The following is a 23145-nucleotide window of genomic DNA, read 5'->3' as shown; positions in this document are numbered from 1 at the left end:
AGGTTGCCAATGGAACAACTGCTCCCACTTGCCAACATGAAAATCTAGGCTATAGTAACCTAGCAGGCGAAGTACTATTTTACATGTACTATTGAAAGCCAATCACTTGGGTGCAACTGAGCCTTCTCACATTCGACGATGAAGTCTAGGATTTCTAATGAGTACTCTCTCAAATGCCTCCTATTGAGACTGTTATCGGCACGCAGTCATGCACACGGTAGTGGACAGACATCTCTTCCAACCATTTGGTGGCAACGCAGAGGGTAGACGCCTGACTGAACTACACAGCTTTGTGCAGATTGCTTTCTCCATTGATATTTGACATTTCTGCAGGTTTCCGAGATCCAAATATGTAGCAATTCTCCCTTCAGGCTAACCCAGCTGCCAGGTTGATGTGTCAGGTTTGCAAATTCTCCAGATTGACGATATTTTGCGCCGAAATCTACAATGCCCCTTGCTTTGTGAAACTACAAAATGCAGCAAGGTCAGTAGATTACGCACAGAAACCTCAGTAGCTACAGGCATCTGTTGTCTCTCTCTTGGTCAGCGTTACAATTGCACAGTCACTTTATAAAACTTTCACTGTGGCACCTACTTAATTTCCTGTCTGGCTGTACAATATATCAGTTAACAAATTAATGAAACACAAAGATTTAAAAAAAAAATTAGCTCAGACATGGTTTATTGACTGTGCTCCTGCATATGAAATTTCCATAATTTTTGCTCTGTAAATCTAAGAACAAATATTACAATGCTGACACTCAAATAGGATTATGATGCCAGTTCCTGTTTTTAAAAGCTACATTTCCGGCATTTGTTTTGAGTTTACTGTTAGATGAAGTTAACATCTTACTTAAAACAAACATTTCCATCAAAAAAAAAACAATTTTAAATACAAGCAAATACTGGAAAGAGTGATCAGACTTTGAAAATTAACAAAGAATTTAAAAAAGTTACTTGAACTATACACTCCAAGCTTTAACCATATATAAAGATTTAAATTCTATAATTTTACAATCAAGACTGCTACACAGTGTACACTCATTCACTGTCGAATTTGATGGAATTCACAGACATGCCGATGGTTCCGCCCCGATAGTTCCCACGCTTTTTCTTTGTCTTTTCATGTCTGAAGGATTTTCCTTTTGTGAATTTCAAATCATGATTGGCCTTTGCGCCCCAGTCACCCGATGATCCTTTCTGTAATAAAATTAATCAATGCTTAGGATACAACATTGGGTAAAAGGCCATGAAGGGGTAAAAAGAAGATCCTTGACACGTTGAAAAGCTTCAGAAAATGCAAAATTGTCAATTTCGGCTCATAAACAAATACTAAAAATCTATAAGGCTGTGAATTAAACAATGCCTAAATTCACCAAGATACTAAAATTCAGACCTGATCTTTGAATTTGTTTTGAAAAATGAGTCAAACTCCAGGTATCTTTATGGGTTAAGACTTCAGTAGAAGCATTAGATAGTAACGTGTACAACTGAGAGATTGGCTACCTTTCCAATAGTATAATGCTGAACAGAATGGAAAGTCACTTTACGGTTCAAGCTTTATTGTCCCTCTTCTCATAGGTACAGCCCAAATCTCTGCTAAGTCTCAAGTGAGCACCAGCCAAGTGTGAGGTGTAATTAAGCCTAGTCTGATACTATCCTCAGCTGACAGCCACATTCATTCACTTCCAAGCAGACATCACTAGATAGGGGCCTGGATAATTTCCCCTTTCCTTATCAGATGCATTTCACCATCCCAAGTGAAATCAGGAAATGGCACAAACCTCCAACAGAACTGGGACTTTCAGCCAGTATTATTTTAACTAGAATTCAACAGATTTAATTTCAGTCCACTCAAATAGCGCTTTGAGACCATTAATACTTCCTATTCTTACTGGCTGAGCCTGGTAGCTTGACCTGAGGATCCTCAATTCTAAAAGGTACTCTCAACCTCACTAAACTGATTTTACAAGTTTCTCCCAATGGCTCAGGCATACCAAACTATACCAGAAAGTTTAGGTTCAATTGCAGATCTCTACTGAGGGAGGGAGCCAATTTCAACTCCAATTGTTCTGGCATTGATACAGTAGCCCCAGACCAGGATAGAAAGCAAATGTGAGACAGCTATGGGTTCCTATTCCTGGTTGCACTGAAGTGCTCCCCCTGAAGGCAAGTGCACATGCACTTGTCCTTGATTGCACTGTAAAAGCAATAACCCTGGAATAAAAATACGGTCAACTTTAATTGGAAAATGCTCGACAAATCCACTAGTTGGAATAAACTGATAGCGTACATATTCTCTTCTCTTACCTACACAACGAAGGGCTAATATACGATATTCTCTTACTTACGGTCAGTAATTACCTGACCGAACAGATACTCCCCTTCTCAGTGCAGTGTAAGTAATCACCAGCCTATATAGCATCTCATTTACCAGAAACAACCAAGCAGCTGCACTCTAGTCACATAGTGTAAGTAATGCATAAATGTTATATATACTGTCCTCTAATTGTACCATTATTTCTGTGGTGTGTTAGCAAATGCATTAAACTATAGGTGGTTGCTCATTCATAACATGAAACGCAGAGCTCTGAAAAGACACCCCAAATCCAGCCTTACCTTTGCAGCAAATGAATTATTTGAAAGACGTGGATCAATTTCAATTTCATCTTCTCTTATTCTACGGAAAGGAGTATTAGGTTGAGGGTTCTTTGCACAAAAAGAAAAATAGGGAACAAAGCACATGAGCACATTCTACACATTTTACTTTAAGGGCAACTATGAAAATGATCTGATTCCACCCTCCAGTGTCTAATTTTTTAAATTAGAGATTTTATACAGTGAGAACAGTAGCGTTAAATGTAGCTGCAGTGACAAAGGCACCTGATGCCAATACTTACCAGCCTTGTTGTAATGAATGTTTGCAGTTGCCCCTTTAATGACAGGATCCACAAATGTGACAGAATATTTCAACTACCATTGGCACCTTATTGGGAGGCCAATGCTGAATTTAAGGAGGCTAAATGGAGGAAAAAGTAGCACAATGCAGATTTTCTCTCATTAACTACCTCTTCGTCTCCTTTGCAGATGCATTAAAATGCATCTATGACAATGAGGCGAATACCAAAGCAGTTGGCTTGCTTCACAATAACCAGACCAAGGACAAAGGTCAAACGTTCTAAATAAAATCTTGTAAGCACTGCATTGACACCCTATATTCTGGTCATTCAATTGAAAAGTAAATTCACAAACAATTAAAACAGTGGCCTGAAGCCTTCACCCAGAAGGCACCCAACACTGAACTAAATTTTGTCGAGATAAAATTACATCCAAGTTTCCAAGCAAATTCATTAACAAAAGCCTAAACATTTCTCCCTGAATCAAACACACACTGTTCATGACTGGAACAGGGTTAATAGAATGTCAAGCTGCTTAGGTGGGGTAGTTGATCAAGTAAGTAGGAAATGTCTTCTGTGGTAACACTAGAGACAAGATAAGCAGCACTTACCTTGCTTTTTAAAATAATTGAGAATTTCTGCAGCAACAGGGCAGAAATGTGGCTTCAACTGACTGCTGGTCAGGTGATTAACACTGGATTAACGTTACCATGGGCACCCAAGAATCTGGGTGCAATATGCTGAACCACCTCCCACTGAATATGCTGAATTCCTCCCAAACTCGGGTACGAGCGCAATCAACAGAAATTCGCCATTCAAACCTGTGCACGGTGGGGCGAAGGGACAGTTGAACTAGCACGAAGGATTGCGGATATTTGGGCACAATGTCGTTGTAGACGCAACCACATGCGCTTAAACTCCCATGAGCTTTTACACTATTTGCTTTTATGCTGTTCAGATTAAGTTACTGCCTGGGCAGAAATGACGCACAAACTCCAGGCCCTTGCATCTCGCAGCGTAGGCTGGCACTGCAACTTCAGTCAATGTGTGATCTGGGGCAAGCTGCCACAGGAGCCTCCATGCAGAAAACAAGCACTTTTGAAAAGGTTTTTATTTTTAAAAAATGCCAGGGCACTAACAGCAGATGGCCTTGTCCAGAAAGCAGTTAAGCCAGACAGACTAGGTTCCAGAACACCATTTCCCCCTCCTCCTATCCCCCAGACCACAGCTCAGGAACTTAACAGTAGCCAGGGTTCCCACTACCAATCACAATAGTGATCACGGCTGGAAAGCACACACGCACAGCTGACAGGCATGGAATTGGGTTTAACGGCATTGCTCTCCATAAGGGTACAGACTGACATTCTATCCAGGATCACACTCAGGCCAAGATACGTCTAAGTCCAGCAAAAGCCAATGTCTTTAGGAGGCAGAAAATTTGCAAAATAAGCATGAATGGGTCAAAAATTTATTAAACCAGAAAGAATGTTACCTTTGTTCCAGGTGTCATCTTGGACAGTACGGTTTGCTAAAATAGAGAATAAATTACAGTCACATATAGTATAATGGTTTCGATCATGAAGTTCTGAAGAAATATGAACCAAGGAACTCTTTACACAAACTCTAATCTTCATGCAAAATGTTTGAACTCATCTCAAGTTACGCTGAAACTAGAATTACATTTTTAAAAAAGACAAACATTCTTTTCAACGTGGCCACACCTTTTTAGTTTTTGGAAACGTGTTTGGAGTTTTCGTTTGGAGTTTCTGGTTTGCTGGAGTTGAATCACCTTTTTCGTTCTCAGACTCGGATGAGGAGGAGGAGGAGGAGCTTCCCCTTTTCCTCTTGGTATTCAGTGTACCTGAGACAATAAGAAATCACAAACATCACACAGTTAAAAATGAAAATGGCACGTAGCTGGCAGTGAGCTCCCAGGTAAATCACAAGTGGCTCACATGAAACTCACTCAAGAGCATGTTATTGTTGTGTGAAGTTAATGTGAAAATAATCTTCCATTATGCAGTAAGCATAGTCATGGTATAGATGAGAACATATCAAAATTATTGACGTATTACGGAAGCACGATAGAGAATATTAGCTGAATACAAGAATCAAACTAAGTATTTAAATAGTGAGGAGGATGATGACTGGGTGATGCAGTCCTTTTGTCTCTAGTGTTGGGTTTAAAATTACCAGGACAATAACTTCCCGATATTCATGAGGCTTTCCAAATGACGCTCCTTTAAAATGTCTTAAGCTGTGGTCCACTAGACCAGCTGGCATGAGAAATGTACGGCTCACACTAGTGCATCATTTGGAGCTCTTCAGAAGCAAAGGCTGAAACACATTTGCAGGTTAGCACTCACCTAACGTTCCCTCCCTTCAGCCAAACCACATTTTCTGAACACTGCCAACATCCATCTGAACCATCAGACACACCCAGGAGCCAATGGATTCTGTTAGCAGCAGGAATCCTGTCTTATATTTATTTATCCTCCATAGACTGAAGCATTGAGGCCAATTGTAACTTGCAAAATGCTGGCCTGGCTCAGATTATCTAACTCTCAGCCAGGCAGAGCACCCAACCTGGGAACTTCCAGCTTGCAATGTTCATAACCATACCAGAAAGTGCAATTATCCACTGCAACACCGAGGGAAGCTCGCCTAGCATCTCCCTCTGGTATGATAAATAAACAGGACCAGCGCATTGAATTTTCAAATTGCCACAGAGGTTCATTATTGCAGTAGAGAAAGAAACACAAACTTGCATTTACATAGCACCTTCACAAAGTCATGACATCCCTAAGCGCTTTACACCCAACGGGGTACTTTTGAAGGGTTGTCACCGTTGTAACGTAGGAAACCAAGCTCCCAACACCAATGTGATAACAACCAGATAATTTGCTTTAGTGGTGTCGATTGAGGGATACATGTTGGCCAGGATACCAGGTACAACCTCCCTGCGGTTCTTTGAAATACTGCTATGGAATCTTTATTGTTCACCAGCTTGTCTAAAAGACAACACCTCCTACAATGCAGCACCCTGTCGGTACTCCACTGGAGATTCGGCCTAGATTTTTGTGCTCGAGTCACTGGAATGGGGATCTGAAAGCACAATCTTGTGGCTCAGGGGCGAGAGCGCTACCAACTGAGCCACAGCTGACAGTAGGAAGACGTGAATGTACAGACAGCTGTTGCTGGCTCTTTTTGAGAACTCAACGGCTTTTAGCCATTTCTAGTTTCCGCAAACTCTGCCATCATGAATGCAGTAGTGGCTGTTGTAAGGCAGCCTGAAGATCCTTGTGCACACAAATTGGAAAAACACATCACCCAATGGGTCCAGGTGCACAGGTGGCTTTTAGGCCCAGCAAATCCATCCAGTGATAATGAAAAATGAGATGGCTCATTGAGTCAAATGAACTTGACGCCTCCCATTCTTAAAATGTAATTTTCTAGTCCTTTCCCAAACTGATTTAATGGACTCAGCCAGGGCAAGAGGATTCCAACACAGCTCCTACAGATTTGTACAGGGTCCTGCCACATTTACGTCAGCCATCACTTGCACAACTAACATCAACTCAGGAACCGGGCACTGGGTTTGTTCTGTGGAACACTTTCCCACTGAACCAATTCATCTATTTCAATCTGCCACCCTTAAATCCATATGAATGCTTGGATGCTATCAGTCACATCACCAGGGTCGCTTATGCACGCGAACTTCAAGTGTTGCTCGTTTGAAACAAGTCAACGGAATCAAGGTTCTGCTTGTAGGGGGAGGGAGGGAAGCAAGAGAACAGCACCAACTTTAGCTCCTGGCATGCTACCCTGCTGGAAAGGAGAAGCACAGTCAAATAATCAGACGCTTGCTGCCCAAGCTCACATATGAATAATTTTTTTTGGATAACAAAGGACTGCGAACAACCACTGTAGGAGTTGAAAAAGCAGGGGAGACTGCAGAGCATAAAGAAACATGCAATTTCCCCAAACAGGAAAAAACCCGCCCTGGTTTACCCTGCCATCCATTGCATCTTGCATTCACAGCACTGGCTGCTACTCAGATTCACCAAGTTTGGACGTCTTTCAGAAGTTGAGAAGCACGCACTGAAGAGAAGATGGACAAATCAGGCAAGAACGGTCAGGTGACCACTCAAAATCACTGTCGTGGGATTGGCTGATTAAATTGTCACAAGTGTTTCACTTTAACTTGATGCTATTAAATCAATAGTAAGAAACTTACCAGGCCAGGCAAGACCAAACAGGCTTTTAAACCTCAACTTTGGCCTCACCTAATCACTGTTGCTGCTGTTGGTCTATCTCATCTCTCGTCAACTCTGGACCTTTCCCCTTCACCCAAGCTTCCCAATTAATTAAAAAGTGATAAGAAAAGCTCACCATTTACAGACTTGGTATTATTTTTCTCATCATCTTCAGAGGAGCTATCTTCAGAGCTGCTTTTTGCTGTCTTCTTAGCAGATATCAATGTTGGCGTTTTCACATCATTTGGTTTTCCTTTCGAGTACTCTTCCTCTGACTCTGAACTTTCCGAGCTGCTGCTGCTACTTTCAGCTTTCTTAGCTGCAGAGATTTTAGCCCCTGGAGTTGGAGTGGCGATTGCCTTTTTTACTTGGCCAACTTGAGTTTTCAGTTTAGGCTCATCATCGCTTGAAGTTTCTTCAGAACTGCTGGTTTCATTTTCATTTGTCCTGCCCAGAGATTTTCCTTTTGGAGTCACCACTGGGGATTTCGCTTTTCCAGTCACAGCCAGAGATTTGGCTTTTGTAGTCACAGCCAGAGATTTTGCTTTTGCAGTCACCGCTGGCGATTTTGCTTTCCCTGTCTCTGCCAGTGATTTGGCTTTCACAGTCACTGCTGGTGACTTTGCTTTTGCAGTCACAGTAGGTGACTTTCCTTTGGCAGAGGTTTGCACTTTTGCTACAGGTTTCACTTCCTCCTCACTGCTGGAGTCATCAGAATCTGAACTGCTTTCTTCAGCAGCAGCCTTGGCTGCTGGAGTACTTTGCTTCCCTGGTTTTACAGGTGCAGCAGCTGATTTAGCAGCTGGCTTGATGGTTGGAGTAGCCTTGCTCTTTTCATCAGAATCACTAGAGCTGTCAGTTTCTGAACTGCTCTCTGCTTTCTTTGCTTGGGCCAGAGGTTTCATGGCTGGTTTTGGCGTGGGCTTCGCGGCTGGTTTTGACATGGGTTTTGCCATATTCTTGGTTTTGGGTTCTTCTTCAGAGCTTTCAGAATCTGTGAATGTTACAGACATAGCTATTAAGCCATCTTACTCTTGAAGTAACAAGGAATTACAAATATAAAAGCAAAATACTGCAGATGCTGGAAATCTGAAATAAAAAACAGAAAATGCTGGATATGCTCAGCAGGTCCGGCAGCATTTGTGGAAAGAAAAACAGAATTAACATTTCAGGTCGATGACCCTCCAGCAGAACTGATGTCATCAACCTGAAACATTATCTCTGCTTTTCTCTCCACAGATGCTGCCTGATCTGAAGGAATTACAATCACCTGATATGTTGACAAACAGCCACCATTTTGCATGTAGCAAAATCCCCTAAACAGCAATGAAATAAGAAACAGGATCCTCATCCAAAAGACAATACTATATTGGCAGTCTAAATTGTGTGCTCATGTTTCTAGAAGTGGGGTGTAAACCCACAACCTTCTGACTCAAAGACAAGAGTTTACCACTGAGCCCAGTCTGACACCTACAAATGTTCCTTTAAAAACAATAAACGTGGTACTGCCTAGGAAATTGGATGGAGTGGTCTCTGACGTGTATTTATGTTTTGGTGAACGCTGTTTTAAATATCATTCGGGTTACTTTGACCACACTTGATTGGTCTCAACAGTCTGTAGGCAGAGGTAGCACAATACAAACATCACTGAGAATCAACTGATGTTGGGATGACCAGATTCTTTCTTTGGAACTGACTATGCTGGAGCACACAGTGCTGGTTCTCCCAGTTATTGGACAGGTTTTTCCTCAACTGTGCTAGAATCCACAATGAGGGATAAATCTGAGTTTACCACAATGTTACACAGGAACATAGGAACAGGAGTAGGCCATTCAGCCTATCAAGCCTGCTCCGCCATTCAATACGATCATGGCTGATTATCCACTTCAATGCCTTTTTCCCACACTATCCTCATATCCCCTTATGTCATTTGTATTTAGAAATGTCAATCTCTGCTTTAAACATACTCAATGACTGAGCTTCCACGGCCCTCCGGGGCAGAGATTTCCAAAGATTCACAACCCTCTGAGTAAAGAAATTTCTCATCTCTGTCTCATGTGGCTTCCCCCTTATTTTGAAATTGTGTCCCCTGGTTCTAGATTCCCCAACTAGGGGAACCATCTTAGCTGCATCCACCCTGTCTATCCCTTTAAGTTTTTTCTAAGTTTCAATGAGATCACCTCTCATTCTTTGAAACACTAAAGAATACAGGCCCAGTTTCCCCAATCTCTCGTCATAGGATTTGGGAGCAGGAGTAGGCCTATTGAGCCTGCTCTGCCATTTGATAAGATCACAGCTGATCTGGTTGTGGTCTCAACTCCACTTTCCTGTCTGCCCCCCATAACCCTTGACTCCCCTTGTCTATCAAAAATCTATCTAACTCAGTCTTGAATAAACTCAATGACTTAGCCACTGCTTTCTGGGGAAGAGAATTCGCAGACTAATAACCCTCCGAGATAAAATTTCTCCTCATCACTGTCTTAAACGGGAGATCTCTTATTCTTACTCCGTGTCCCCCTAGTTCTAGTCTTCTCCCACAAGAGGAAACATCCTCCTGGTATCCACTCTATCAAGTCCCCTCAGGATCTTATATGTTTCAATAGGATCACCTCTCATTCTTCTGAACACCAATGGGTATAGGCCCAACCTGTTCAATCTTTCTTCATAAGCCCTTCATCCCAGAATTAGTCGAGTGAACCTTCTCTGAACTGCTTCTATCGCAATTATATTCTTTTTCAAATAGAGACCAAAACTGTAACTATAAACAGCATGGCTGCGTAGCAACCCCTAAGTTCCCATGAAGACCAGGCATAAGTCAGCCCCTTTAAATTATCACACATGTGTGGCCATACAAAAAAATTTAAAGCTACTGTGCGCTTGATACGAAAATTGCAGGGAATGTGTTTACCACCAGTATCCCCACTCCACACAATCCAAAGAACTGGGTAATGCGGAATACACTGGTAATACCTCAGAATATGCTATTTTAAGCGCACAGAAATAGTCAACTAACCCACATAGCAAGAACAGCAACGACAGGACAGATTTACACCACCTCATTGTTTCTGCAGTCAGCAGCTGATTACTGTCCTCCTTGTGAGACAGCAACTGAAGAAGCGAACAGAAAATGTATTAAAACAATCCTACCCACCATTAAACCCAAAAGATGATCAAACTGGGGTCCTTGTTGCGATTAATTAATTTAAAAATGCATTATTGTATGATAACACCAGCTTCCCAAATGGCTATCTTTCTAGAATTCAGAAATGAACCACATCAATAATTTGCAGGGTGCCCCACAAAGTAGTTTGAAAACCACAGGATTAAATCATTTGATTACACTTTCAACGTTTCATCAAAGCTTCAGGACTTGAAAGAAAAACCAATGGCCCCCCCCCAAACATCTAGGTTTTGAGGGTTGTGACAATATATTACACAAATGCTAACATCGGGGGACATAAATTACATTCCACATTCAGGTGCCAGCAACAGCATTTAACCTAAATGGCCAGCTGTAGGCTGGAAATGACAATGACTCATGTCTCCTTGTCCTTTTATGGCAGATCAGGCTTTCCATTTCATTTTGACAGTGGGACCAGAATACACAGCTAGCTTATTCAACTAACAGAACGGTATTTTCTTACCAGACTCGCTGTCGGAGCTGGAATCTGCTTTCTTGGCTGCAACTTTCTGAGCAACGGTGGGTTTTACAGGTGGTGCATGAGCAGGTTTCTTTGGTGTAATTTTCGCTGTTTAAAAAAAAAAATGGATAGTCAGAGGCCAAGCAAGGTAGACAAACCTCATGGTCTATGCCATGCTATACATGTTGGGATGCAGTAGTATAAAGGTCATGGCAGTGAACTAGCATAGCACACTGCATTTAATAAATCTAGTAACCTATAGACCGACACCGGAAAAAGTGACCAAAAAAGCTACTGGCTTGTCATAAAAACTCCAGATGCCCTCAGGGAAGTGAACCTGCCTGGTCTACATTTAATTCCAGTCCCACACTATATTGTTGAGTCAATGCCCCCTGAAGTAGCTGAACAATCTGATAATTTGCAAAAACAATTATTTCAATAAGGTGGCCCACCATCAGCTTCTCATCCCCATCTGGGATGGATAGTAAATGCAGCCTTACCAGGGCTACTCATTCAGAGACAAATTCCTCATTTCCTGACAGCAAACCAACCATCTACTTTAACTGCATCCAGAAAGAGAATTAGTTAATAAAATTTCACTCCAACTTTTAAAGGAACAGGATTTGACAGAGGGGCTGAACAATAATCTCCAAAATTAACAGATACCTGTAACTGTTTAAAAATGCAAGCATACGATTGATATAGCTTATCGATCTAGTTCAGCACTTACTAGCAGGCTTCATGGGTGCCTCTTCAGTACTGCTGTCGGAACTATCGTCTGACGAGTCACTGCTGTCCTTTTTCGCAGCAGGTACTGCTGGTGCCTTTTTGCTTGCACTTATTGCTGGCACCTTCTTCACTGCACTTACTGCTGGTGTCTTCTTGCCTGCGCCTGCCTTCTTATTCTGCTGTGTGGGAGGTGGTACTGCATTGTAAGCACCTAACAGGGAATGGGGGGGGAAATCAAAACACTAGTCAATGAGTTTCCTCCCCTTCAGAAGACAACAAATTTGTGTGGGAACCCTCTGACATCTATCCAAGTGCCTATTCTTCAGCAAGTTCTAGCAGATTATTCAACTGTGAATGGAAACAGTATGAATGGGGGAAATGATTCACCACTGGGCTACAGCTTGTCCTCAACCAACTTCCATGCACAGGACAATCCTCCGTACATCATAAATTACAGCTCACCATATAAACACTGCTTAATCTTGTGTTTGCACATAATAAAGGTTGGCTGTCTACTGGAATACCAGAACTTCAGTTTACTGTGTGATCATCACCCGCACCAGTTCCCAATGCAGCCCTGTAGTTCACAAATGCAGTGATTATGCTAAGGAAATAGCTCACTTTTATTCTTGTATTGAAGGCACTGCTCACCCGGCTTTGCTTTTGTCTTTATAGCTGGTGCCTCATCGTCTGAGCTGTCAGACTCCTCTTCACTGCTTGAGCTCTTCTTTGTACTGGCTGCTACTACTTTAGCTGGGGTCGCAGCTTTTGCATTCTTCACTTTTCCTGCAGCTGGAGACTTGGCAGGCACAGGTTTCTTAGGCATTACTTTCTATACAGAACGAAGGAGAAAATTTACCAACTCTGTCTTAAGAAGACCAAGTGTCTACAACTAGGAAAGATTGTTTCATTACACCAGTTCTCCTGTAGCACTGTTCACAAAGCATGTGTAACAATTCAACAGCCCCAACCCAAGCCTTGCAACCCCGACCACCAAAGTGAACGAGGGCAGCAAAGTCACAAGAGCGCCATCACCTTGAAGCTGCACACCAACCCAACCTGAGTGTTTAATCACTGTTCCTTAATCAGCAGCACTTCCTGGAATTCTATAGCTAACACCACTATCGGGGGGCCAGTCAACGGCCCATCGCCTCCATCTTTATGGAAGTTATGGTAAACCTCTATAAATCATTTGTTAGGTATCAGCTTTTTCTTAAATATACACAGCAAGTTATGATGTTGAATGCACTACCTGAAAAGGCGGTGGCAAATACAACAGTATCCGTCAAAAGGGAACTTGATGGATATAGATACACCTGCAGAGGACTGTGACTAATTGGTTAGCTCTTTTAAAGAGCTAACAGACACAATGGGTCAAATCACTGCCTTCTGTACATTATGATCTTCTCTGAGTAACTAGCAATGGGCAATGTATATCCCCAAATTCTTAAAGATGTGTGCACTGTATGCAAAATCTTAGCTATGCAATACCGATATCAATTTGTATTTACAAATTATATATATTATAATAACACGCTGTGAATATAAGCTGACTTTTTTTACATCAGTATCTAATCAGCTTCTAAGCCTACATAATGGGGGAAGAGGAGGGAGACGAAGTGGGCACAAGAGGCGAGTGCCTGAAGAAACTGCTGACTTGTAGCAGCTACAAACAATACTCGAAATCAGAATTCTTGTTTAAAGTACAAGAAAATTATACATTACACCCTAAACAGAGGGTAATCAGCACCACAGATCATTATATTACAAAACTATTTACTTGTGCAGGTGGCTTCTTCGCAGAGTCAGAGTCACTAGAGTCATCACTGGAATCATCATCACTACTCTCCTCAGCAGCCTGATTGACAGTTTTTAACGCAACCGCTGAAAATAGAACACAAAACAACTAAGATTCAGAAAGTGCAGTAAAATTGTCACTTGTTTAAAAAAAAAGTAAATCACTACAATGTACATCTTGGCATCCGAAGGCCCATTACACTGGTTATTCACATGCGTTGACACACAGACAGTAACTTGACTTGTCTGCCTTATCCCCTCCACTTGTTACAAATGCCCAGCTTGGTAACAGTAACAATCGAGTGCTGCTGCTACCTGGTTTCACAGGGGTTTTTGCAGCAGGTTTCTCATCCTCCGAGCTATCTGAATCTTCACTGCTGGAAGTTGCATCTTTCTTTCTGGCAGCTGGCTTGCTGACTGGAAGTGCTTTAGCTGCAGGAGCTGGACTTTTAGCAGGGACGGCCTTCTGTTGGAGTGGGGACATGCAAAAGAGATAAAAGTGAAAATGAGTCTCTGTACTGAACCAAGAAGTTAAGAAACATTTGCAAGAGCTGAATGCCAACAATCCCTCTGAATAATTCTGACAGGGTCTACGGAGGAGTTGTAAAGAAACTAAATCGAAGAGAATTTACTGTAAGCTATGCCTTCACATTTACCATGCACTAAAATAGTAAATGCCATTGTGTCCAGATGAAGGAGGAAGGAAATTAAGAAAAAACAAATACATAATTTATATTCACACCTACATTTGGCGATTGCTTATTCAAGTGCGTGGTATAACCCCAAACACAAGGAGGTTGCGGTGCAAGTCATATCCCACCTGTGGCACTGACCACACATGAAGAATGGCTGCGTCAGCCCATCTAATCATAAAGTTTACCCCATGGCTCATCATAGTCAACAATGACCAAAAGGTTTGGAATCTGTCATGTAATATGCAGGCTCTAATTATTTCTTGTGTTCTCACCTGTACAGGTTTCTTTTCTTCCTCAGAATCTGAAGAACTTGAATCTTCACTGCTGCTGCTGCTTTCCTTCTTTGGTGCAGGTTTTTTAGCTGCAGGGTTGGTTATTCCGGGTGTCAGCTGCTTGCTTACTAGAAGAACAATAAAGAGCATCACCACCGTCAGCTGAACAGGGTGGCAATTTAAAAGAACTTCATTGACTGCAAGTGCTTCAAGACATTCAGTGGTCAAGAAAGGCTCTATATAAATGCAAGTCTTTCAATGTTTTACTGAAAAGTAATTTTTACTTTACTGACATAACTTGTAATGAGAGGGGGAAATTCATTTTGCAACACCTTATGTTTTTTTTTATATTCGTTCATGGAATGTGGGCGTCGCTGGCCAGGCCAGCATTCATTGCTCATCCTTAATTGCCCTTGAGGCGGAGGAGGTGGTGGTGTTCCCCCCACCCCCAACAAGTTTCATGACTATGCCCCCTCCCACAGGGTTTGACTCCTTGCTGGGGAACAGTTTCGGGAGCTGGTTGTCCTCGAGTACCTTATCCAGGTCCCATTTATTCACAAGTGAGCAGACACACTGTTGTAAACTATGGTGCATGTCACAGTCAAGCCCGATCCTTTTCTCAACCAAAAGCCCTCAACTCAGTGAGTTCCATGACTATGCAATGGCCACAGAGACAAACTTCAGCACTGTCGCTACATCACCCCCACCCCCGAGATCAGTTAACCCAGAGCAAAATATTTACGACCTACCCTACAACTCCTACAATTTATCCTATTATGCACCAAACACTGTGACAGTCTACAAGATATAGATGTTTTAATATATGGCATCTTATTGGAAAACAGCAGACAGAGCGTCATACAATAAATTAGGACGAGTGATATTTGATTTGCAGGTAGCCATCATTCACCATCCATTCTCCAGAAAGAGCAACATGAATAGCCAGCTGTTCAAAGGAAGAATGTTGGCCAGGACAGCAGGGGAACTCACTGCTCTTCCATTAATGCAACAGTATCTTCAACATCTCCCTGAACAAACAGATATTTATTGCCTCAAAGAACAGCAACTTCCAACAATAAACTGCACTGGAGTGCCAGACTAAATTACACATTCAAGTCTTGCTGCAATGTCACTGTTTGTCCACACAGTTGCAGATGGAAACACTAGCTTTCCTCCAGTGGTTGAGTATGTAATTGTACTATTCAGCGAGCTACACAGATTAGGAAACCCCCAGGTTCAGATAACTAATCTTAGACAGAAAAGTGGAAGGAGGGCTTAGAGCAGACGGGGTAGAAAGTACAGGAGAGGAAACAGAAGCTCAGCATTATCTGAGGGCATCTTCTGGGAAGTGCATTCACGATAGGTTAACTATAAAGTTAATTTGTTCTCAAGCTTGCGACACTGCTTTTATTGAAAACGAAAAGCTTGGCATATTTTGAGAGACCTGGTTTCTTCACAGTGCTTTCTTCATCAGAACTGTCTGAGCTGTCAGAGCTACTGGAAGATTCAGCTTTCTTTGCCTTTTTTGCAGGAGGACCATTAAGTATAGCCTTCCTTTTCTTTGCTACTTCAGATGACCTGTGGTGATAATTAGAAACAAAAGTTAGCAACCTTGGGTACATAATACTGATGACCCAACATTTTCACAGCTGACAGTTCAGGGGAGATTTTGTGAGGAGCTCAAAACTCCTAAGTTTCCCAGAAATTAAAATGAACTACCAGAAAATCAGGAGCCTGGTGAATTAGACACGCTGACATCACTGCGCAACTCTCCAATCATGCTTCTGGTGAATGGTTTTCCTGTCAGAAAAAAACCCTCAGAAAATTGACAGGTTTACTATTTATTTGAAGTGCAATGTAGTGCACATTTCAATTAATTTTCGTGGTGGTAGATGCACTGATAAACAACGGAAGATTTTAAATCTTTTTTCCATTCAATGTGTGGAAGCTTGGGCCTAACAGTAGATGCAACATAAAAGGTTTTCTAGGTCATCAAATGAATCAGGAGTAGCAAATTAACTGTTGTATTAAACATTAGGGTAGCGGGGACATTTCAGACATCAGGCGTGATCGTCCAAGCCCTTTTGCAAGTTGCCCCAGGTCCAGGTGAGGGTTCCATGCTCAGGGTTACAAGCCACAGCCAATGACAGAACCAGCGAATTTTTGGTGGGATCGGCAGAGGAGCTGGAACCTCGAGGGACAACGGCTGCTTCAGGCGAAGCATCCTTCGGGAAAAGCCACTGGTGTTGTCTTTAAAGCACACGAGGAAGGCAACGGGAATCCACCTCGTATACTTTTTCCCTACTCATTACTCATGGAAGCTAAAAAATGGGAGGCTCATACGAGCAACTGAAGAGGAAAGCGCAGGACTGCAAGGTGTGAAGAAATGAGCAGAGGACCAGCCCTTGGCCAGATCACCCCTAATATTAGATATTACAGATTATTGTTCAGTTATCAGTTTTAAAGCAGTTTTTTGTGTTATTTTGAGACCATTAAGCAAAATGCCTGACAGATCTGTGAACAGAAGATTACATCACCTTATCACATTTCCAATATACTACAAAGCATTTCACATATAGGCCAGGATTTTGCAGTTGTAATGACGCAAAATTGTCAGCACTCACTGTCATTACAAGTTTCAAGCTGTAATGAAACTGACAGCAATTTCTGGATTTCCCTGTTTAACCTGCATGTGTGTTTGGCAGTTGTTGTCAGTGATTTCCTGCTCCTTCACAGGGTGCGCTGATGTCCCCACAGAATTCTTCCGAATTCACTTGAATAGACATGAACTTCCACTGTTACACCATTACTCTTGCTATAAAAACCCTTGAAAAAGTTACACCTTGTTGAATGAGGTGCAAGAGTTTTAAAAGTGTACAAAGTTCATAATTACCCAACAACCTCTCTGGCCCTGAAAAAAATGTTCTATTTGCGGAATGTCAAATTTTTCCATTAGTAAAATATTCAGATTTTGATTTTTTAAAAAAGTTTATATTTCAGTTTCTACTTTAAGCTTACAGTATGCCCCAATCTTTATTTTTCTGTCTATAAAACAATTAAGTGAAGGATATTCAGTTTTTCTTTTAACTTCCTGGCTTGCTGTCTGTGAGAATTCTTCAATCTGATTTGTTGCTTACCCTGCTTTAAGACATCACTGTTGCAGGAGAGCAGAGATCCCCTCGAGCTGATGTCAGAATCAAAGTAATATTGGGAAAGGTGCAATCCATGCCACAGAGATTGCTGGATCTATGTGGGCAGTTTTGTTCGAGGCTAGCAATGAGCACACTCACTCTGCCGCTGACTGTGAAATCCAGGCCATAGTGAATTATTGTGAAATGCACTGACTAATGAAGGCAATCTTGTCCATCATTTTGCAAAGAGCAAAATACGATAAAATACAAAAGTTGGCAAGGAAAGACTGTTGCTCTTCAAACAGCGAAATTAAATGTACAACATTCACTAACAGACAGAGGGAACCCAAGCTTAGCAGCTCATCCAAAGGACGATGACCCCAACAATGCAGCATTCCTGCACTGCAGTCAGAGCCAAGATTATGTGCTTAAATCTTAGAATGGGGTTTAAACCCAGAAGCAAACTGAAAAACATAATGTAGAACTTACTTCACCCAGAAATCAAATATCTCCACTAGAGACGGCGACTTAAGATCTGGAACTTTCTACAAAGAAAGAGAATAAAGATTGAAATAAACAAATTTCAACACTAAAGTTTACACAGAAATGGTAAAATAAATATCAACCAAAGCCTTCACTTTTGGGAAGAGGTCATATCACATTCACAACTCTTCCTAAAAACTCCAGTGAGTTTTAATAAGGCAGTTTGTGTTAAATCTAATTAGTCATTGCCAGCATCTCTATTTTGTTTAAAAACTCAATCCAGAGGTAAATTGGTGTGCAGAGACTATAATCTTAAATTGATTCCTTTGCTGATGTGCAGCAACTTCCAGATCAATCCACAGATGCGCTGCAAGTTCCAATAACTAGGCTGTTAGTTAACCTCAGGAAAAAACAATTGGCTTCCAGTCCTTTGCAATTATAGCATACGATGGCTACAATTCAGACCGAGATTGAGAACAGTGCAACTACTTTACCTGTCTCTATAACGACATTATAAACTGTCAGTCAAGAGAAGATTTCAGGAGAGAAAAGCAAACAGCCCAAAAGTAAACATGAAACATGAGGTTTTGAAGAAAATCAGAGTCACAGAGAAAAATAATGTTAATTAATACACTCATCTTGCAGATAACTCCAAATGATCTCATTTGTATCCCATCAAAGCTAAGCCACAGCAGCAGTTCATCAACCAACACACTAGATGGCTTAATAAGTTGAGATGGTTGTAAAAGTTACCAGAGATTTGAATATTTGGCCCACTGATATTAAAATCCGGCCACTGTTTTCGTCACTCCAGCTGCCTTAATCTTGGCCTTGGTTACCATGACTGTATTGCCCTAGCACCCATGGACCCCTCCCCCCAATTCTGCCACTCATGATGTGTCAAGCTCCAGGTTTCACACGTCTTCCTACTTTGCCCCCTTTCCTTGCAGCCAGTGGCAGTGGCTGAGTGTGGTACCTCTGCGCTGAGGAGGAATCAGAATATCATCCTTCAGTGCCTCAGGTCAGGTGAGAGTTGGCCTCACTTCTTCCATACATATGGTGTTAAGACATAGGCATCTTTTTGCCCTGAGCCGTCTTACTACGAGCCAAGTGCTTTAAAGCATTGTTTCAATGAGCTGTAACTGTTCTGGGGCAAGCAGCACACGCAGAGATGCTGGGGTTCTTTTTTGCCCGGGCCACGAGGAATGGAACGTTCCCCGGGATTGGAACTTTGAGGAGCGGGCGTTCCAAATCCTTTGCGCATGCCCCCCGGGGAGCGGTGCCGGGGAAGCAGGCCGGAGGCCGCACGTGGCGCGCTGCTTTCCGCCCCTCACCACCGCTGCAGATGAAGCATGAGGGACGGAGAGAAAGAAGCGAACAACCCGCGTGTAAAGGAGCGTCTTATCCGATGTTGAGGGGGGGGGCTCACCACGCTGGATTGCTTCAGGAACTCCTTGGCGGCTTTGTCGAACTTATTCTGCAGCAGAAAGCTGTAAACCTGCGGGTACAGGTCGCTCGGCACCACACGCGCCTCCATCTTGCGCACAATAACGGCCCGAATGCGCCTGCGCCGGCCTTGGCCCGACAGGAAGCCGCCGGGTGGGGGGGTCAGCTCCGGGCCACGTGACCGGAAGCCCCCCCTCTGGTAGTTGCTGAGCATGCGCAGCAGTTCAGGGAGTTGCTGACCTGGGTGGTGTTACAACAACAACTTGCACTGAAATTTGTCATGGGGTTGCGGCGTATTTAGAGCACAGAAACCCTCCTGGTGGGGACCAGCTGGTGTTTATGCTCCACAATGAGCCTCCTCCCACTCTGCTGCTCAAACCCCCATCCATGCGTTTGTTACCTCTAGGCTTGACCCTTCCAACTCTGTCCTGTCCGACATTCCCCATTCCACCCTCGGTAAACTCGAGGTCATCCAAAACTCTGCTGCCTGCATCCTAACTTGCACCAAGTCCCATTCATCCATCACCCCTATGCTCGTGAACAGACACTGGTTCCAGGTTAAGCAGCATCACAATTTTAAAATTCTCATCCTTGTTTTCAAATCCCACCATGGCCTCGCCCCTCCCTATCTCTGTAATCTCCTTCAGCCCCACAACCCTCCGAGATATACGCGCTCATCTAATTCTGGTCTCTTGAGAATTCCCAATTTTAAATCGCTCCACCATTGGTGACCGTGCCTTCAGCTGCGTAGACCCTAAGCTCTGGAATTCCCTCCCTAAACGTGTTTCTTCCTCTCTCTATTGTGTAATTGCCTTTAAGAGTGATATCCCTTTAAGATCTTAGTATGATATAGTCAGGATTACGGAGACATGGCTGCAAGGTGACCAGGGATGGGAAATGAACATACAGGGATATTCAGTATTTAGGAAGGACAGACAAAAAGCAAAAGGCGGTGGAGTTGCATTGCTGGTTAAAGAGGAAATTAACACAACAGTGAGGAAAGATATTAGCTTTGATGATGTGCAATCTGTATGGGTAAAGCTGAGAAACACTAAGGGGCAAAAAACGTTAGTGGGGGTTGTATATAGACCTCCAAACTGTAGTGGTGATGTTGGGAATGGCATTGAACAGGAAATTAGAGATGCATGCGATAAAGGAACATTTGTAATTATGGGTGACTGTAATCTGCATCTCGATTGGGCAATTCAAACTAGTCACAATACCGTGGAGGAGGAATTATTGGAGTGTATACGGAATGGTTTTCTGGACCAATATGTTGAGGAACCAACTAGAGAACAGGCCATCCTAGACTGGGTATTGTGTAATGAGAGAGGAATAATTTACAATCTAGTGGTGCGAGACCCCTTGGGGACGAGCGACCATAATATGATAGAATTCTTCATCAAGATGGAGAGTGACGTCTTTGATTCTGAGACAAGGGTCCTGAATCTTAGTAAAGGAAACAATGAAGGTATGAGGTGCGAGTTGGCCATGACGGATTGGGAAACGTTACTTAAAGGGATGATGGTGGATAGGCAATGGCAAACATTTAAAGAGCGCATGAATGAACTGCAACAATTGTTTATCCATGTCTGGCGCAAAAGTAAAACGGGAAAGGTAGCCAAACCATGACTTACAAGGGAAATTGGAGATAGTATTAGATCCAAGGAAGAGGCATATAAATTTGCCGGGAAAAACAACAGACCTGAGGATTCGGAGCAGTTTAGAATTCAGCAAAGGATGACCAAGGGATTTATTCAGAAGGGGAAAATAGAATATGAGAGCAAGATTGCGGGGAACATAAAAACTGACTAAAAGTTTCTATCGGTATGTGAAGAGAAAAAGATTGGTGAAGACAAATGTAGGTCCCTTACAGTCAGAAGCAGGGGAATTTGTTATGGGGAATAAAGAAATGGCTGACCAACTAAATGCATACTTTGGTTCTGTCTTCACAAAGGAGGATACAAATATCATACCAGAAATGTTGGGGAACACAGGGCTTAGTGAGAGAGAGGAACTGAAGGAAATCAGGATTAGTAGAGAAATGGTGTTGGGGAAATTGATGGGATTGAAGGCCGATAAATCCCCAGGGCCTGATGGTTTGCATCTCAGAGTACTTAAGGAAGTGGCCCTAGAAATAGTGGATGCATTGGTGGTCATCTTCCAAGATTCTATAGACTCTTTAACAGCTCCTACAGATTGGAGGGTAGTTAATGTAACCCCACTATTTAAAAAGGGAGGTAGAGAGAAAGCAGGGAATTATAGACCAGTCAGCCTGATGTCAGTAGGAAAATTCTAGAGTCCATTATCAAAGATTTTACAGTAAAGCACTTAGAGAACAGTGGTAGAATCAGGCAGAGTCAGCATGGATTTACGAAAGGGAAATCATGCTTGACAAATCTACTAGAATTCTTCGAGGATGTAACTAGTAGAGTTGATGAGGAGGAGCCAGTGGGTGTGGTTCATTTGGACTTTCAGAAGGCTTTCGACAAAGTCCCACATAAGAGATTAGCATGTAAAATTCAAGTGCATGGGATTGGGGGTAGTGTATTGCGATGGATAGAAAATTGGTTGGCAGACAGGAAACAAAGAGTAGGGATACATGGGTCTTTTTTCGAATGGCAGGCAGTGACTAGTGGGGTACCGCAGGGATCGGTGCTAGGACCCCAACTATTCACAATATACATTAATGATTTAGATGAGGGAACTAAATGTAATATCTCCAAATTTGCAGATGACACAAAACTGGGTGGGAAGGTGAGTTGTGAGGAGGATGCAGAGAGGCTTCAGGGTGATTCGGACAAGTTGAGTGAGTGGGCTAATGCATGGCAGATGCAGCATAATGTGGATAAATGTGAGGTTATCCACTTTGGTAGCAAAAACAGGAAGGCAGATTATTATCTGAATGGCTATAAACTGAGAGAGGGGAATATGCAGCGAGACCTGGGTGTTCTCGTACACCAGTCGCTGAAGGTAATCATGCAGGTGCAACAGGTGGTAAAAAAGGCGAGTGGTATGTTGGTCTTCCTAGCGAGAGGATTCGAGTACAGGAGCAGAGATGTCTTGCTGCAATTATACAGGGCCTTGGTGAGTCCACACCTGGAATATTGTGTGCAGTTTTGGTCTCCTTATCTGAGGAAGGATGTTCTTGCTATAGAGGGAGTGCAGCAAAGGTTTACCAGACTGATTCCTGGGATGGCGGGACTGACATATGAGGAGAGATTGAATCGGTTAGGATTATATTTGCTGGAGTTCAGAAGAGGGAGGGGGAATCTCATAGAAACCTATAAAATTCTAACAGGACTTGACAGGGTAGATGCAGGAAGGATGTTCCCGATGGTGGGGGAGTCCAGAACCTGGGGTCATAGTTTAAGGATACGGGGTAAACCTTTCAGGACTGAGATGAGGAGAAATTTCTTCACCCAGAGAGTGGTGAACCTGTGGAATTCATTACCACAGAAAGCAGTTGAGGCCAAAACATTGTATGTTTTCAAGAAGGAGTTAGATATAGCTCTTGGGTCTAAAGGGATCAAAGGGTATGGGGCGAAAGCGGGAACAGGCTACTGAGTTGGATGATCAGCCATGATCATAATGAATGGCGGAGCAGGCTCGAAGGGCCGAATGGCCTACTCCTCCTATTTTCTATGTTTCTATGTGTGCTAGTGAGCTGAATGCCAGGATGCAGTCATGTGACAACATGCCAGAGTCACTCTGTAACTGTAACACCAAGAGGCAGGTCTTGTAAATAGCAGCTCTGCGCTGGATATACTTGTTAGCTGTTAATAAACCTGTTTTGAG

General features: G+C 42.7%; 1 protein-coding gene across 4 annotated transcripts; it reads right to left on the bottom strand.

Moving 5' to 3' along the window:
• Positions 1-652: 652 nt before the first annotated feature.
• nolc1 (nucleolar and coiled-body phosphoprotein 1) lies at positions 653-19469 on the bottom strand. Of its 4 annotated transcripts, none has more exons than XM_068020527.1 (14): positions 19331-19469; positions 17908-17963; positions 15732-15865; positions 14288-14415; positions 13636-13786; positions 13304-13407; positions 12145-12355; positions 11525-11734; positions 10798-10902; positions 7290-8147; positions 4619-4758; positions 4390-4425; positions 2620-2709; positions 653-1200 (listed from the first exon to the last, which is right to left on the bottom strand). In XM_068020527.1, exons 1-14 carry the CDS (start codon positions 19436-19438, stop codon positions 1042-1044), a joined length of 2490 nt encoding a protein of 829 aa, XP_067876628.1. In that variant the 5' UTR covers positions 19439-19469; the 3' UTR covers positions 653-1041. The 4 variants fall into 4 exon arrangements, with proteins under 4 accessions (XP_067876628.1, XP_067876629.1, XP_067876631.1 ...); XM_068020528.1 differs by having other exon boundaries at positions 12175-12355; XM_068020529.1 differs by having other exon boundaries at positions 1113-1200; positions 2620-2680.
• Positions 19470-23145: the final 3676 nt, after the last annotated feature.

The sequence above is a fragment of the Heterodontus francisci genome, chromosome 42, assembly GCF_036365525.1.
Source record: "Heterodontus francisci isolate sHetFra1 chromosome 42, sHetFra1.hap1, whole genome shotgun sequence".
In the NCBI taxonomy this organism is placed as follows: Eukaryota; Metazoa; Chordata; class Chondrichthyes; order Heterodontiformes; family Heterodontidae; genus Heterodontus; species Heterodontus francisci.
This window is presented reverse-complemented; position numbering and strand designations above follow the sequence as displayed.

Excerpts from the sequence above, each read along its gene's own strand:
- nolc1 (XM_068020527.1), bottom strand. The coding sequence starts at position 19,438 with ATGGAGGCGCGTGTGGTGCCGAGCGACCTGTACCCGCAGGTTTACAGC. Across the intron at positions 4,426-4,618 it reads CGTTTCCAAAAACTAAAAAG|CAAACCGTACTGTCCAAGAT; the intron begins GTGTGGCCACGT and ends TCTCTATTTTAG. Across the intron at positions 2,710-4,389 it reads AGATGACACCTGGAACAAAG|AACCCTCAACCTAATACTCC; the intron begins GTAACATTCTTT and ends TTTTGTGCAAAG.